General features: G+C 39.3%; 1 protein-coding gene across 1 annotated transcript; it reads right to left on the bottom strand.

Annotated features, from left to right (window-relative positions):
* Positions 1-1,589: 1,589 nt before the first annotated feature.
* cfap65 (cilia and flagella associated protein 65) lies at positions 1,590-13,701 on the bottom strand. The gene is made up of 20 exons (XM_010792243.1): positions 13,614-13,701; positions 13,204-13,286; positions 11,949-12,136; positions 11,558-11,660; positions 11,047-11,216; positions 10,714-10,931; positions 9,720-9,856; positions 9,416-9,641; positions 9,060-9,328; positions 8,432-8,626; positions 7,592-7,827; positions 7,343-7,499; positions 6,540-6,668; positions 5,603-5,854; positions 4,676-4,815; positions 4,468-4,552; positions 3,145-3,291; positions 2,877-3,042; positions 2,051-2,179; positions 1,590-1,807 (listed from the first exon to the last, which is right to left on the bottom strand). Exons 2-20 carry the CDS (start codon positions 13,282-13,284, stop codon positions 1,590-1,592), a joined length of 3,246 nt encoding a protein of 1,081 aa, XP_010790545.1. The 5' UTR covers positions 13,285-13,286; positions 13,614-13,701.
* Between the last annotated feature and the right edge of the window lie 239 nt (positions 13,702-13,940).

The following is a 13,940-nucleotide window of genomic DNA, read 5'->3' as shown; positions in this document are numbered from 1 at the left end:
AGAGAGAGGGAGGAGAGGTGTGTGCTGGTTGTGCACAGGCCTACAAAATTGTTGTTCTATCACCTGAGAGAGCACCAGGTCACATGCTGCAGGACCTGCTGGTCTGCTGCTGGAAATGACACACACACATACACACACACACACACACACACACACACACACACACACACACACACACATACACACACACACACACACACACACACACACACACACACACACACACACACACACACACACACACACACACACACACACACACACACATATATACACACACACACATATATACACACACATATATACACACACACACACACACATATATACGAACACATATATACGCACACATATATACACACACACACACACACACACACACACACACACACACACACACACACACACACACACACACACACACACACACACACACACACACATACACACACACACACACACACACACACACACATATACACACACACACACACACACACATACATACACACACACACACACCACTCTCGGGGCCCCCTGGTAGTCACACGGCTCCATAATATAACTGGCAAAAATGTAAGAATTTCATGCATCGGCCTACAGTGGGAAAATTGTGTAATCTGTTGGAATAGAGTAGAAATATCAAATATCACTACTTGTCTTCTCAATGAAATGCTGACATTACAAAATGCATGGTTTTATACTGCAATGGCAGTGAGATCAAAAAATGTGGTCTGAATGGAAGTCAATGAGGCATTTTTTAGATAAACAAAATAATAAAAATAATTAAACAGGCATTTAAAGGGTTAAATTCCTGAAAATGATTGAATTGTTGGCAGTTTTGAGTACGTTAGAAGTTGTTTATGTGATTCATGAAACAAAAAGTAGAAAGAAATATTGATGTATGATGATTTAATAGAAGTTATTATCGGTGTGTACATTTTTGCCACCAAGGGGTCCAGAGGTAGTATCTGACACTACGTAAAAAGTAATAATGCAGTCAAATAAATGTTGTTGCTAATCTTTGACACATCCAAGACTCTAATAACCACCAAAGTTCCATGCCTTTACTAATTATTGTATTGAAAAAAAATCATTTTTTGTGTTTTTTGTCATAAATAATGAAATAATTCAAATAATGAAACAGGCATTTAAAGGGTTAAAATCCTGAAAATTATTGAATGTTTTGAAAAATACAATTTACATATTCTTTTAAGTGGAGTGAATCAATTACAAATCAAAAATGTAATTGTGTTAATCAAACCAATTATATTAAATAAATCATAAGAAATCACGAGTTTAAAATACTAGTGTATACTTGTATTTTAGAGGAGGAATAAAACAAATACAGGTCTGGTGTTGTAATAAAGAAATGCATGACAAAGTGGTAAGAGAAATCAGAGGGTTTTTTAATTTATTGTACAGTAACATGATGACAAATCATGTTATTTTTCCAAAGCTTAGCTCGTATGGTTCTATACTTGCTGCCGATATCAAATTGTGAGCATTCAGTGGTGAGCTTTTCTGGGAGGGAGTGTTATTTTTCTTCACGTATTAAGGTCTTACATTGAGAGCCATAATGCTTTTCCTCACCTGTGTCTGATAGGCGTTCTGTGAGTGAGTTCAGCGGGGCAGGGGTTGGACAGCATGAGCTCATTGAGGCGGTCCAGTGAGAATAGTTTCCAGAGGTGCCCCTTGCTGAGTCTGCCCACACTGCCACCACTGCACACATCAATCACCCGCAGAGTGGGAAACACACCCTTAGCTCGCACTTCACACACAGCTTGAAGAGGGGATGAAGCCAAACCTGAGACAGATATAGAACAGAAAGGAGCAATAAGTGTCACGTAATATAAAATGAAATGGCAAGTATAGGCAGGTTTCTAAGGCAATTCAAAGTGTATTAAAGCACATTAAAAACAATGATATACAAGCTCAAATTGAATTTAACAGGTAAAAAATGAAATGAAAATGGAATAAATGTAACAGTGCAGTACAATTCAATAAAAGGCAGCAGCAAATAATTGTAAACAGATTTCTTCTTATCTACCACTGGCGTTCAGCGTCTGGTAGCTGATGGTCCACAGGTACTGGGCTCGTCTGTTTGGCCTGACGGTGGATCGGAGCAGCATCTTGGAGCGTGAAGCAATGGTTCCCATTGCACAGTCCATCTTCAGGGCTAAAGGGCAGACAGGACACAGCTAGATGCAGCACTGTTCCAACTACTACACCTGTATGTGTTATTCATTTCACTCTCATCACTCGCTCATAGTTTTTTTTATGTGTGTTTTGCCAGGGTAATTTTACTTCGGCACTATTTTACACCTGTCAGATCAAGTGTTATTTTTGTTATACTTATTTAAACTCACAAGAGGATTAAGTGATCTAGTAAGCCATGATCTGAATAGGACTAAAAGCTTGAGACTAGCACTGATAAAAATATATTTATAGAAAAAGAAAGATACATGACAGTAATACTACATAACTTTCTAGCATACATTATATGTAGTGTGTGTTTGAAGTGCATTGAGAGCTTGACATTTACATGAAAGAAAACATAAATGCTTTAAATCTTGGTGGTGCAAATCAGCTATTGTGGCCAAAATGAGTTTTACAACAACATACAAAAAACATAAAAAGATAAGCATGGCAAATCCTCTCAAGTCAAAACAAAGAAGATGAAACAAATGAGACTTCACCAACTGATCACATTTGTACTTGCAAGTTACCTTAATGGAGGGAAATATTTAATTTACACCATTCATTTTCCCTACTGACCATTACACATGCTAAAATCAAATACTCTGCTGAGAGCTGATCAATATCATGTAAATACATTAAGGGAAGAACAGCAAACCCATCACGAAATAGAATACCATTTGGCTCAGTCTCGGGGTCATAACTAAGTTCCTCGTCCAGAAGCGTCTGTTGCACAGAGAGACAAAAGGAGACGGTACAGGGGCTGTTGTTCACCAGAGGAACCTGAATCGACCGGTAGCTTCCAACCAGAGCCTCCCCAACATCCAGAACAGCTTTCTCTGCCTGTGTAGGAAGAGAAATACACACAGCTTTTTATGGCTATTTCTTGAAAATTCACATACAGTTCCAGTACATGCATACACCCAACCACACTGACAGTCCCACCTCTATGAAGCCTTTTGAGCCCGTCCCCACCACTACAAGGGTAAGTTGTGACTTATTACATCCAGTAGTCTGCATTGACCAGAAGGTGAAAGTGGGTTTCAGTGTGTATGTTTTTTCTTCCAGTGGGCTGAAGGACCATGTCTGGACCTGTAAATTCACAGTTAAAAACAATTAATCAATCAAATGTCATTTATAAAGCACAATATTACACATTTTAAATTTGTTTCAGGAGGCTTTACAGTGTGTACACAGCATACAACACCCTATGTTAATATAACCTTGCAGCGAATAGGGAAACACTACCCCCAAAAAAAACACATTGATGGAGAGATTTAAAGAAATCTTTGAGAGAGCAACACAGGAGCGATCATTCACCCAGGATGGACAGACATGCAAAAGAAGTAATGTGTATACAATAAAGAACATAATAAAATTACAAAATAGGAACAATGTGAGCATATTTAAGGGGGCCCTATTATATTTTGGGGGTTTTCCCTTTCTTGAAGTGTGCTGTATAGGTTTCTGTGCATGTCAATGGTCTGCAAAGACTAAAATCCCAAAGTTCCCTCCAGATGGAGTTTCCCACACTTCATTCATCATCATAATTATTCTATGTATATATTTACACAGTGCCTGTAAACCGGAGGAGAACGCTGGCATTTCTCCTCCTACTTGAAAGACTACGGAGGGATAGGGTCTGCAAAATTAGTTTGTGTGTGTGTATATGCTATATGCTATGTGCTCTGAACGTTCCACTTCCTGCCTGCCCGACATTACCGCCTGCGTCGCGTCGAAAAATAGACTTCAATCCTATTTCGAGCGGAGCCCAGCGACGAGACGCTTCTGGGACGCTTCTGAGCCGTAACGCGGCGCGTCTGGTGGAATAGCACCGATTGACTAGAGTGGCTGCGATCCTCGCGGACGCCGCGGCGCAGCCGTAACGCAACACGGACGGACCCGGTGGAAACTAGAGGTTAGGGGCGGCACATCTGTAAGTGGTTGACCAATCAGAACAGAGCCGGCCAGCCAACGATCAGAGCAGACTGGGCTCTGGTTTCAGACAGAGGGTGAAAAGAGGTGCTGCAGCACAGGCAGTATGAGAAAAATAAAGAACTTTTTGAACATTAAAGCATGTAAGCATGTCACGGTCGAGGGACAAAATACAAATATGAACCTGGAAATGAGCATAAAAAGGGCCTCTTAAAAAATTCCAGGAGGATGTCAAAATCTTCCGGGTGTATGTAAAAAAAATATATTATCCCCAAAGAAAATCCGTTACACAGTCTCTTCTTGCATAATTGTATGTCTGATTCAGTTTCTCACTGATTTTTCATTGGGATGCAGTTCTCCAGCATCTGGTTCAACAGAGATAAGCTCCTGGTCTGGCTCTGGAATGCTCCACTGGAATCTATCATGAAAGGACAATCACAGAGAGCCAGCTGTAGAAAAGATTAATGATGCCCCAAACTACAATTAGACTCTGAAAAATTACAAAAATGTCACAGGAAAAACAACCGTTATGGCCACAAACCGTAGAGGTTGGCTGCAGAGATTTCGTATGTCAACGGTGCGCTGTATTCGAGAGCCCACCGCTGTAGGCTGGAAATATAAACTGTTGCCTTCTTTCAGAGACACACTCACCTTATCCACCCAAAGGACAACGTTCAAGTCCTAAAGGGACACAGAGACAGATGCACAGATTAAATCACCTGTGTAACATGGTTACTTTCCTGTGTTGTACCTGTGTGATTTAAGTACAGGTTAAAAAAATAGTTTTGTCAAGAAAATCGAGGTGTTTCATCTCATCGACAGATGGGAACTTTTTGTTGTGGTTGCTAGGATCATTTTTATTTTTATATTAAAAGTGTGTTTTTTTAATTATGTTTTGATACATTTTAACCTGGATCTGTGTGTCTTTGATTACCTTTAAAAGCACTCTTTAAATAAAATATATTATTATTATTAAGTTGCCGATACAAAAACGTTTCTAGCCAAAAGACATGACAGTATTGTTCTACAACTGTCTTCAACATCCAAGTGAATATTGTGTATGTGAGCATACCCCAATAAACACTCGCTTCTGCTGGCTTGCTCTCCGACACATTGTACAGGATAGGCTAAGGGGGTAGGACACCTCTAAGAGGTTGACCAATCACAACAGAGCCGGCCAGCTAACCAATCAGAGCAGACTGGGCTCTGGTTATAGACAGAGGGTGAAAAGCGGTGCTGCAGTATGAGCAAAATAGAGCACTTTTTGAACATTAAAGCATGGAAACATGTCGGAGTGGAGACACACAATACAAATATGAACCTGAAACTCAGCATAATAGGGCCCCTTTAGAACTAATGTTAGTGGTTCATTTTAGCCTTTCGTGGCCAATACAACAATAACAATGATCCTGAAAAATTGTCACAATTTTTTTTCCCTTGTCCTCTTTCATCCTGTGCAGTGTAGTACCTCTGTGTGGTTAGCCACATTAAGCTGAATGGGCCAACTGAGCCTCACTTTGGGGCTTTCTTCTGTGGGAGTTGTTCTGAGGGTGAGGATTTGGTGGTTCCCAGGTGGGATGAAACCACAGGTCGGAACTACAGATACGTATTCTGACAAGGCGGGGTTTGAGCTGGGGTCCAGACAGAAGGTGAGGGGCAGGTCTCCACAATTCTGGAGGAGCACCGTTCGGTAGGAAAGAACACTGAGTGTTGGAAAGGCCTTGAAGGGAAAAAAAAATGACAGTTACCAAAGTATAGTATGTTAGTGTACTTCCATGGAAAAATGTCATTTGCAAAGGTTTTAAAGAAAGTGTTATTATGACAGGACCTTTTTGTTGAAACGATGCATTGGATTAAACAAGATTAGATAGAATAGATTAAATGTTATTAGATTAGACTACATTAGATTTGCTTTATTAATCAAAAATTGGGAGATTGTTTTGTTACAGCAGCATGTTAACAAGGCATTGCACATGAGTTTAAAATAAGAAATAAACATGAACAGTACAAATATACATATCAACAGTAGACAGATATATATCTAAAAGAATACACAAAAAAGAAGTTTGGATATACACTACAATAGACCAATCTACTTCTAAAAAATATATACATAGGATGCTATATATACATTTAACAAATATGAAAGGCAGTAACAGCTTTTGTAAAAAGTGAAATGCAATGAGGTATAATGTGAATATAATATTGATATACAAATTGGTCAAGGTTATTGTAAGGTCCGGAGGCAAATACAACCAAAAAAAAGAACTAAAGAAACTATAAAGCAGAAATATCATCTTGATTTGTTTTCTGTTTATTGAGCGAAAGTCACTTTAAAATGAGTGAGAGATTCCGAAAAAGAGAGAATGACATGTCGTAACGTTTCTGATGTTACTCGTGCTTACCACTTGACAAGGCGTCAGAGAGCAGTTGGGGATGAAATGCTCTTTGCCCGGCTGAAAGGAGTGGCCTATGACTCTGACAGTCACACACCAGGGGGGGCACAGCAGTCGCTCCTCTAGGGGAGGATTGTCCTGCAGGACCAGATAAGAAGACAATAGATGTGCAACAACATGTGCATTCAACCATGAAGATACAAACTCAAGAAAAGCAAAGGTACAATTTACGGCTGAGGTGCAGTCTTGATATTCTTTTATAGCATTACGTTCAACAGACAAGTACCAAAGAGAGGAGAGAAAAATAGGAGATCCGACCAAAAGTGATTTTTTATTTTAGATCTGGGATTAAAGTCAACATTCTGATATCAAAGTCAGGATATGGAGAATAAAGCCCTAATTCCTAGTAAAAAAAAAGTGAATTTTAAACTTTAAACTGAGAAAAAATGAATGTTTTCTCAGAATTCTGACTTTATTCTCAGAATAAACATTTCAATTTGTTTGTCCATTCAAAATGAGTCCCCTATCTACGGCAGAGGCGTAGGGTCACATGCGGAAGAAAATGTGAGTAATTTTTATTTTTTAGTGCCGAGATTGAACTGATAATGCTGAGAGAACATTCCGAATTTTGGGAAGAAATTACGTATTTTCTCAGTTTAAAGTACAATATTCACTTTTGGTCAAATGTCCAAAATGTTTTCACATGTGGCCCTTCTCTTTTCCTTAAACAGGATGACTCATTTTGAGTGGACAAACATGTGAGCTGTTTTTTCAAAGAAGAAAGACATCCCTTGATTATCAAACAACCTTACCTTATAGTATGCAAAGCATTCAAGTTGAGCTCCGTGCAGAGTGCTCAGCTGCTTGGGGTCGTAGGTGACCCTGAATGAGGTGGACTTCAGAGGAGGCAGGTCACATGATGAGGGAGAGACAGAGAACGGAGAGTCTTCTCCAGCAGTCCACACCAGGCTAGAGTGGAATAGTGTGAAACAAATATCAGATTCAACAAGAAAACAGATATTGTAGTCGAGTTCTCTTCCGTGACAAAAAAACACAGATACCTGAGTTTCCCCCTGGTGTGGTTTGTGATGGAGACAAACTGAGAGGAGGTGGATGAAGTAGACACAGAGGAGGAGGTTTTGTGTGTAAACAGTAGCTCTCTGGGCATCACAGATACATGTGGGGGCGATGCAGTAGAGCTGGAAGGGAGGGGGTCCATGCAGCCCAAGCAGGATTGGTAATATTCTTCCATGGGATCTCTGGACACAACACCAGCACTGTCTGGCTTCTGGACAGACTGATACAAAATGACACAGACAAATATTCAAATACACAATTGAAAACCTATGGCTGCATATTTTTGTAAACGACATACTTGTACGTATTGTTGTCATATAGTGTACAATGTGCACATATGTAGTTTAACTTCTTATGTTTATAAAAATAATTTCTAATCTGATTTACATTACATTTTAATGCACATTTTTGCAATAATTTATTGGGTGTATATTCGTGTTATTTTAATGTATTTTGATCTTTTCATTGCATATTTTTATTATTATTTTAAAATCTTATGTTAATATCATTGTTGTTCTTTGTCTTTTTGAAATATTTTTTTATGCTAATATTGTCATTTAAATGTTCTTTTCCCGTTTTTATATTGCATATTTTATTTTAACTTCTTATGTGCATATAAATAGTTTGATTGAGTTTTATTTTATTCTACCATTTAAAAGCACATTTTTACTTAACTTCTTGGGTTTATATAATAATATATTATTATATTATTACGAGAGCAACTGTCATGAAACCCAATTTTGCCAATTCTTTGGTGAAATTGATTATGTATTTATTTTTAATCTAGAACAATCAGCAGGTTGCTTCTCTTTGAGACGCCTCACCTCCACTGCAGGGGAGAGAAGTTCCTGGTGGTCCATGCTTGCATCCTGATTCTGCAGCATGGCACTGGGTGTGTCTGCCGGGTCGTGTCTGCGGTACCAGTGCAGCTTGTAGAGAACCAGGTGCTCAGGCTTCAGTACGGCTGGCTGATGCAGCTCTGAGTGACAGGTACCAATCAGGTCCAGGAACAAGGGCTCCTACGGAGAGAGGAGAATCAGAACACTTATTTATCCTTGGGGATATCTTGTTTCGGGACAGTTGCTCCATTTTGGAATAAAATGAAAGATACAAAAAAAAAAAAAAGTATTTATATGTGAAATAAAGAGATAAAATAAAATAGAATAAACATATAAATATATTCAAAAACAAAATGTTAAAGTATCATGACGCATAAAGGAAGAAAAAAAATAAAGATTACAAATATTCATATAGACATTAGAAGTGCAAAAATGTACCACCTTATGCAACATGTTTATTACATAAATACAGCGGTGTATTATTATTAATAGGATAATAATGCTGAGTTGCATAGCTTAAAAACATTTGGCTGCTGAAAGGGAAGTAAGAGTTATGAGGAAGAAATCATGAATATTGAAGCTGTTTGAATGTGAGCTGCATATTGACTCCTACCCTGTGCAGTATGAGACATGCCACTCTCCTGTGGTGAGCAATGGTCTGCCTGGGCCTATAGACCGCCCTCAAGGTGGTGCGGCTATGGGGGCGAACAGCGCCACTCGCTGGCTGGAAGCTGAACACACTGTTCCCACTGCAGTCCAAGTCCCATTGGAAGTGAGCTTCAACGTGTGAGGAATTAAGCAGCTCCAATGTCTGTACAACTGCTCCTCCTTCCTCAACACAGCCAAAGTCCACCACAGAGGAGGACAGGGACACATTGGGACCTAGTTACAAAGAGAAATACTTCTTATACACAATAACTGTAGTTGTACCCAATAGGCTATAAGAGTGTGTTTCTGAGTGTCCCCTACCTAAACAGTTTCCCATCATTTTGAGTTGCGTCACATTCTCCAACCCTCTATATTTTAGAGATAAGTAATCCACAGAGACTCTATCCACCACAGCAGGACTATAGGTGACTGTAGCCCGTAGCGATCCACCGGGCGCCACCTCGCCCTGGGTCACATCACAGCTGAACTCTGACCTCTGCAGGGGCAACCCATTGGACAGACATAAAAGAGAGAATCCTGCAGTCACCTGTAGGAGAAGGGGCAAAAAGAGCGATTAGAGGGAGTGTCACTGCTTTGCTTTGGTGAATCTTTGCGTACTACTCACAGGGGAGGGGTTGAAGATGTCGACGTGTTTCTGTAAACTTTTGCCGACAGCAACAGAGCCAAAGTGCAGCTCTGGATGATACTGTTCTTTTTCACCCTTGGTTCCTGGACTTTTCAGTTGAAGAAATGGGAATTTAGCTGGAAGAAAAGACAAGAACAAGTCAGAGAGTATTGGTTCATCGCTTTCTTCAACAAAGTTTATCTGACAATAATATATAGCCTGTTGCCGTATGGTTCAATCCACATCATGTCAGTATATCAAGACAAATCAAGGACTGACATCTCTTCTAAGGTTTGCATTGTGCAGACAAGAGAACAGCTGGGTAGAAAGTAGCTAAAGTGCTTTGTTTGAAGGTCCTATCAGTCATTTTTAGACCAGTGGATATATGTTTTTCTAACTTGACTAATATAACTAATGTTACAAACCAGCAATCAAGTTTAGAGCATGTTTAATCGTTTCATATGGTTAACTTCTTGAGCTAGGATCATATCATTCATTTTTAGATGATATAGATTTAAAGGGTCCTATTATTTTCATTATCAGGTTCATATTTGTTCTTCTGTGAAATGTTCACATATGTTCAAAAAGCTCTTTATTTTCTCATACTGCCTGTGCTGCAGCACCTCTTTTCACCCTCTGTCAGAAACCAGAGCCCAGTGTGTTCTGATTGGTTAGCTGACCGGCTCTGTTGTGATCGGTCAACCGCTTCGAGATGTCCCGCCCCCTATCATGTACAATGTGTTGGACTGCTAGCCAATAGAAGTGTGGGTGTTACGTACTGTAGTGATGTCACTATGTCGCAGGATACAAATGGGATTTCAGCGCTTGCAGACCATATACATGCACAACAACAACCTATATAATTGTTTAGATATCATATTGTCTGTGGTACTCGTATACGTGAACGCCTATGTTTATAAAGCCTGATCATTTAATTGGTAATCTTTCTCTGGGTCATTAATCTCAATGTGCCCTGTCTCAGTTCATACAGTACCTAGTCCCTGCAGCAGAACATTGCAGCAGCTCTCTGCCTTGTCCCCTTCGTCCCCTTCTTCTCCAAACCTGCAGTCGACCTGTTGCTGGTACACCAGGGCCTCTTGTGGTTGGAACTCCACCATGATGTTACACTCCTGACCGGGCTTCAACACCCCCTGCTCGGGGCTTAGCTGGAACGGTTCTGTGCAATCCAACTCGAACCATGTTTGGAGTTTACTGTGGGAAGAAGAAAAGCACACACAAAAGAAGATAAACACACACATATTAGATTCAAATACATTTATTTAAAACTTGTATTCATTATTTTTTCTTCTTCGCATTGGTTTCATACCTGACATTTTTGAGAAGGAAAGTGGTATATGACGTGTTTCGGACAGCACAGAGTGGCAGCAGCACAGAGTAAGGCACCTCCAGGGCACAGCAGGGAATGGTGGCACGGAGGCATACTTGGAAGCTGCTGCCATCTTTACTTTCAAAATCAATGCTGTCCTCATACTCACACTGTGCAGGGCAGTAGGAAAGAAACACAAACACAACACGTGAAACAAGAGAGGTAGATTGTGTCATATCAATATTATATGGATAAAATTAATCATCTATTTCCGCCAAATGTGCTTCTTGTGGTGTCATCATGTATACAAAACTTCATCATTAAAAAAGATGGTCTAGATCTAGAATTTACTCAGGTCCTTCTTTTGAAACGGTCCTATGATCTCCCTTACCCAATTATTTGAGTTATATCTGACCATTTCTAATAGTAAGATAGCCCAAGTTTGTAAGCCCTGGGGTAAATTACTCTACAATTATTCCTAACAATTATGTATAAGATTGTGATGGGTTACCCTCTTGAGTGGTCTAAAGCTGATTGGCACAGAGAAAGAAGTCCCTGGGCTAATAACGATGGTATGGGGAACCAAGGTGGAGAAAAACTTGGACACTGGAGGTCTGTGAGGGGGGACAGATAGGATATAAAAGCGATGGCATAATCATCAAATGTGCATAGCATTGCTTGAAATAAACAAGAAGATCCCAAGGCTTTATTGTCATATGCACAATGTCTACAGAGTCAAGCCCAGGCTCAGTGCAACATACAAAAGACATACAAATTGTGCAAGACAATGGCGCAATTAACACAATGGTGCAAGTAAATGCATGGAAAATAACCCAGATTGTGTGAGGGTGTATGAGAATACCTATATGAGTGTATGCATACTGGTGTGTGTTTTTTAATACCTGACGTGTAGCTTCTGAAGCCTGATATGAACATTCTTTAACACTAATGTCTTGGTGAACTCTCTTCCCAGGTCCCAGTCCTCCCAGACCAGCTCTGGCTTCATTTCCAGCCCCAAGACGGAGCTGCTTTGGCTGGACTCTTGTCGCTGGTACCTTCCAACCCGCTGCATTTCGTGACTCCCTGGATCCTGTTGGGTGAGGTGTTGCAGAAGACGTGTTTTGAGAGCAGACACAGATCAATATTTTTCAAAGAAATTGCCGAAGACAACCTACATAACAAATTATTCAAACTATTTTTTTTTTTTTTTTTGCAGGGTTTGAATGGATATTTTCAAATCCGATATCTACATCTTAAAAAACCCACACTTTTTCCAAGCATGTGTAATTCAGCCTCAATTTTGTTTTGCTAACATTAAAGTATGGGATTGACCAGTTCTAAATCAAAATGCTTACTGAACATAATTGTGTGTCATTATGTCAGAGCAACTGGTAAATAATACAAAGATTAAGTCAAATGTATTTCAGTTCTGTGCCCACCAGTGCAACTGTTTCAGGATGTAGGCCTATGTTAATTGTATTATATATGATAAAGGGCTTGTATGGGGCATTCTCTCTGCCATTGCCTCTTGAATAGCAGGTTGTTTATCCTCATAGGTAAATGTTTAAATAAATAGGCAGAGAACCAGGCTTTAAAATACACAACAGATTTAGGTATAGGCTGTTGTTGATCATGGATCATTTTGCTTATTTAAGGGGGGATTAAAAACAAAGCTTAACATATTGGAACACAGGAAAAGCAGACCACATGTTATTCATTGATGATAAGCTGTTTCTATTCAAACTGTTTTTGTATTAATCATTTCTGTACAGACCTGGGAACAGCTGGGTAAAGTGCTTTGTATGATTGTCCTATTGTTATTCTTAGACCATTGGATATACATTTTCTGTATTTTACTAAGATTACTGTTATCAAATCATCAAGCATTTTTATTTTATTCTGGTAGTCATCTGATGCCATCTGTTCAAATTTGGATCATAAATTGTGACCCAAAAAGTAATTGTAAAGTCACTGATAATAAAATGTATGGTGCTGATTTACTTGATGTATTTAAAGCCTGGTAATTTAATTGGTCAAATTAGTCTGGATTATTAATCTACATTTTTAAAACTATTCAAACTGAACACATTGGTACACAGGAAAAACGGACAAGTTATTATTTATGATAAGCTCTTTCTTTTTTTTTCTTTTTTTTACTTTGATATCCTTCCCAGCGGTGGGGGGCTTCCACGGTTTTCCTGGAGTGAAGGGGTCAGGAACCCGAGCCTCAGTTAACATGGCTGAGGAAGACAGAGAGCATTCAGCTAGCTTGACATTTACAAAATAGAAAATACACATGTGAGTTTCTGGTGGATGCCTTGTGGTTATACTGTAAGGGTTTCTGTTTTCTTATAGTCGAGATAATAATTACATTATCACCTTAAAAGTGTAACTAAAGTTAAAACATTGCTAACGTTACACCTTAAACCAGGTTGCTAGTGTTTTGAAATGAACGTTAATATAGCTATTAAAATAGCTAACACAGGGAAAGTTAAAACAGTTGCGACACAGAACAAAAAGCATGCTAAACATAACACAGTTGGTCTACGGGAATTAAGTGTCCTTACCTTATTTCAAACTACCAACAGTAAAGATAGAATAAGATTGCTTTCACTCCATTTTAGTTATACAAACACCGCAAACAAGTCTGGTAGAAGTTTGTGTCGTGACGGCGTTACCAAGGCAACAAGCAACTGTTTGTATTCCGGTAGTAATTACGGCAGCCGAGGGGGGGCATGTCAATTCGGGAACTGGTAGTATTTATATATCACATAGGCCTACGAGTTTATGACCAATATACCAATACAGCCGTGTCGGCTAAAATGGTTGGTCGTGCTTTTTACAGCGCTACGGCTTCCACAGATTACATTTTTGTATGTATTTATTGTCAAAGC

The sequence above is a fragment of the Notothenia coriiceps genome, unplaced genomic scaffold, assembly GCF_000735185.1.
Source record: "Notothenia coriiceps isolate Sejong01 unplaced genomic scaffold, NC01 NC01_scaffold00036395, whole genome shotgun sequence".
Taxonomy (NCBI): Eukaryota; Metazoa; Chordata; class Actinopteri; order Perciformes; family Nototheniidae; genus Notothenia; species Notothenia coriiceps.
This window is presented reverse-complemented; position numbering and strand designations above follow the sequence as displayed.

Bases quoted from the DNA above. Each gene is read 5' to 3' on its own strand.
- cfap65 (XM_010792243.1), bottom strand. From the start codon at position 13,284: ATGTTAACTGAGGCTCGGGTTCCTGACCCCTTCACTCCAGGAAAACCG. The intron at 10,932-11,046 runs GTATGAAACCAA...TTCTTCCCACAG, and splicing joins TTCCTTCTCAAAAATGTCAG to TAAACTCCAAACATGGTTCG. The intron at 9,329-9,415 runs GTAGGGGACACT...CTTTGTAACTAG, and splicing joins AATGATGGGAAACTGTTTAG to GTCCCAATGTGTCCCTGTCC.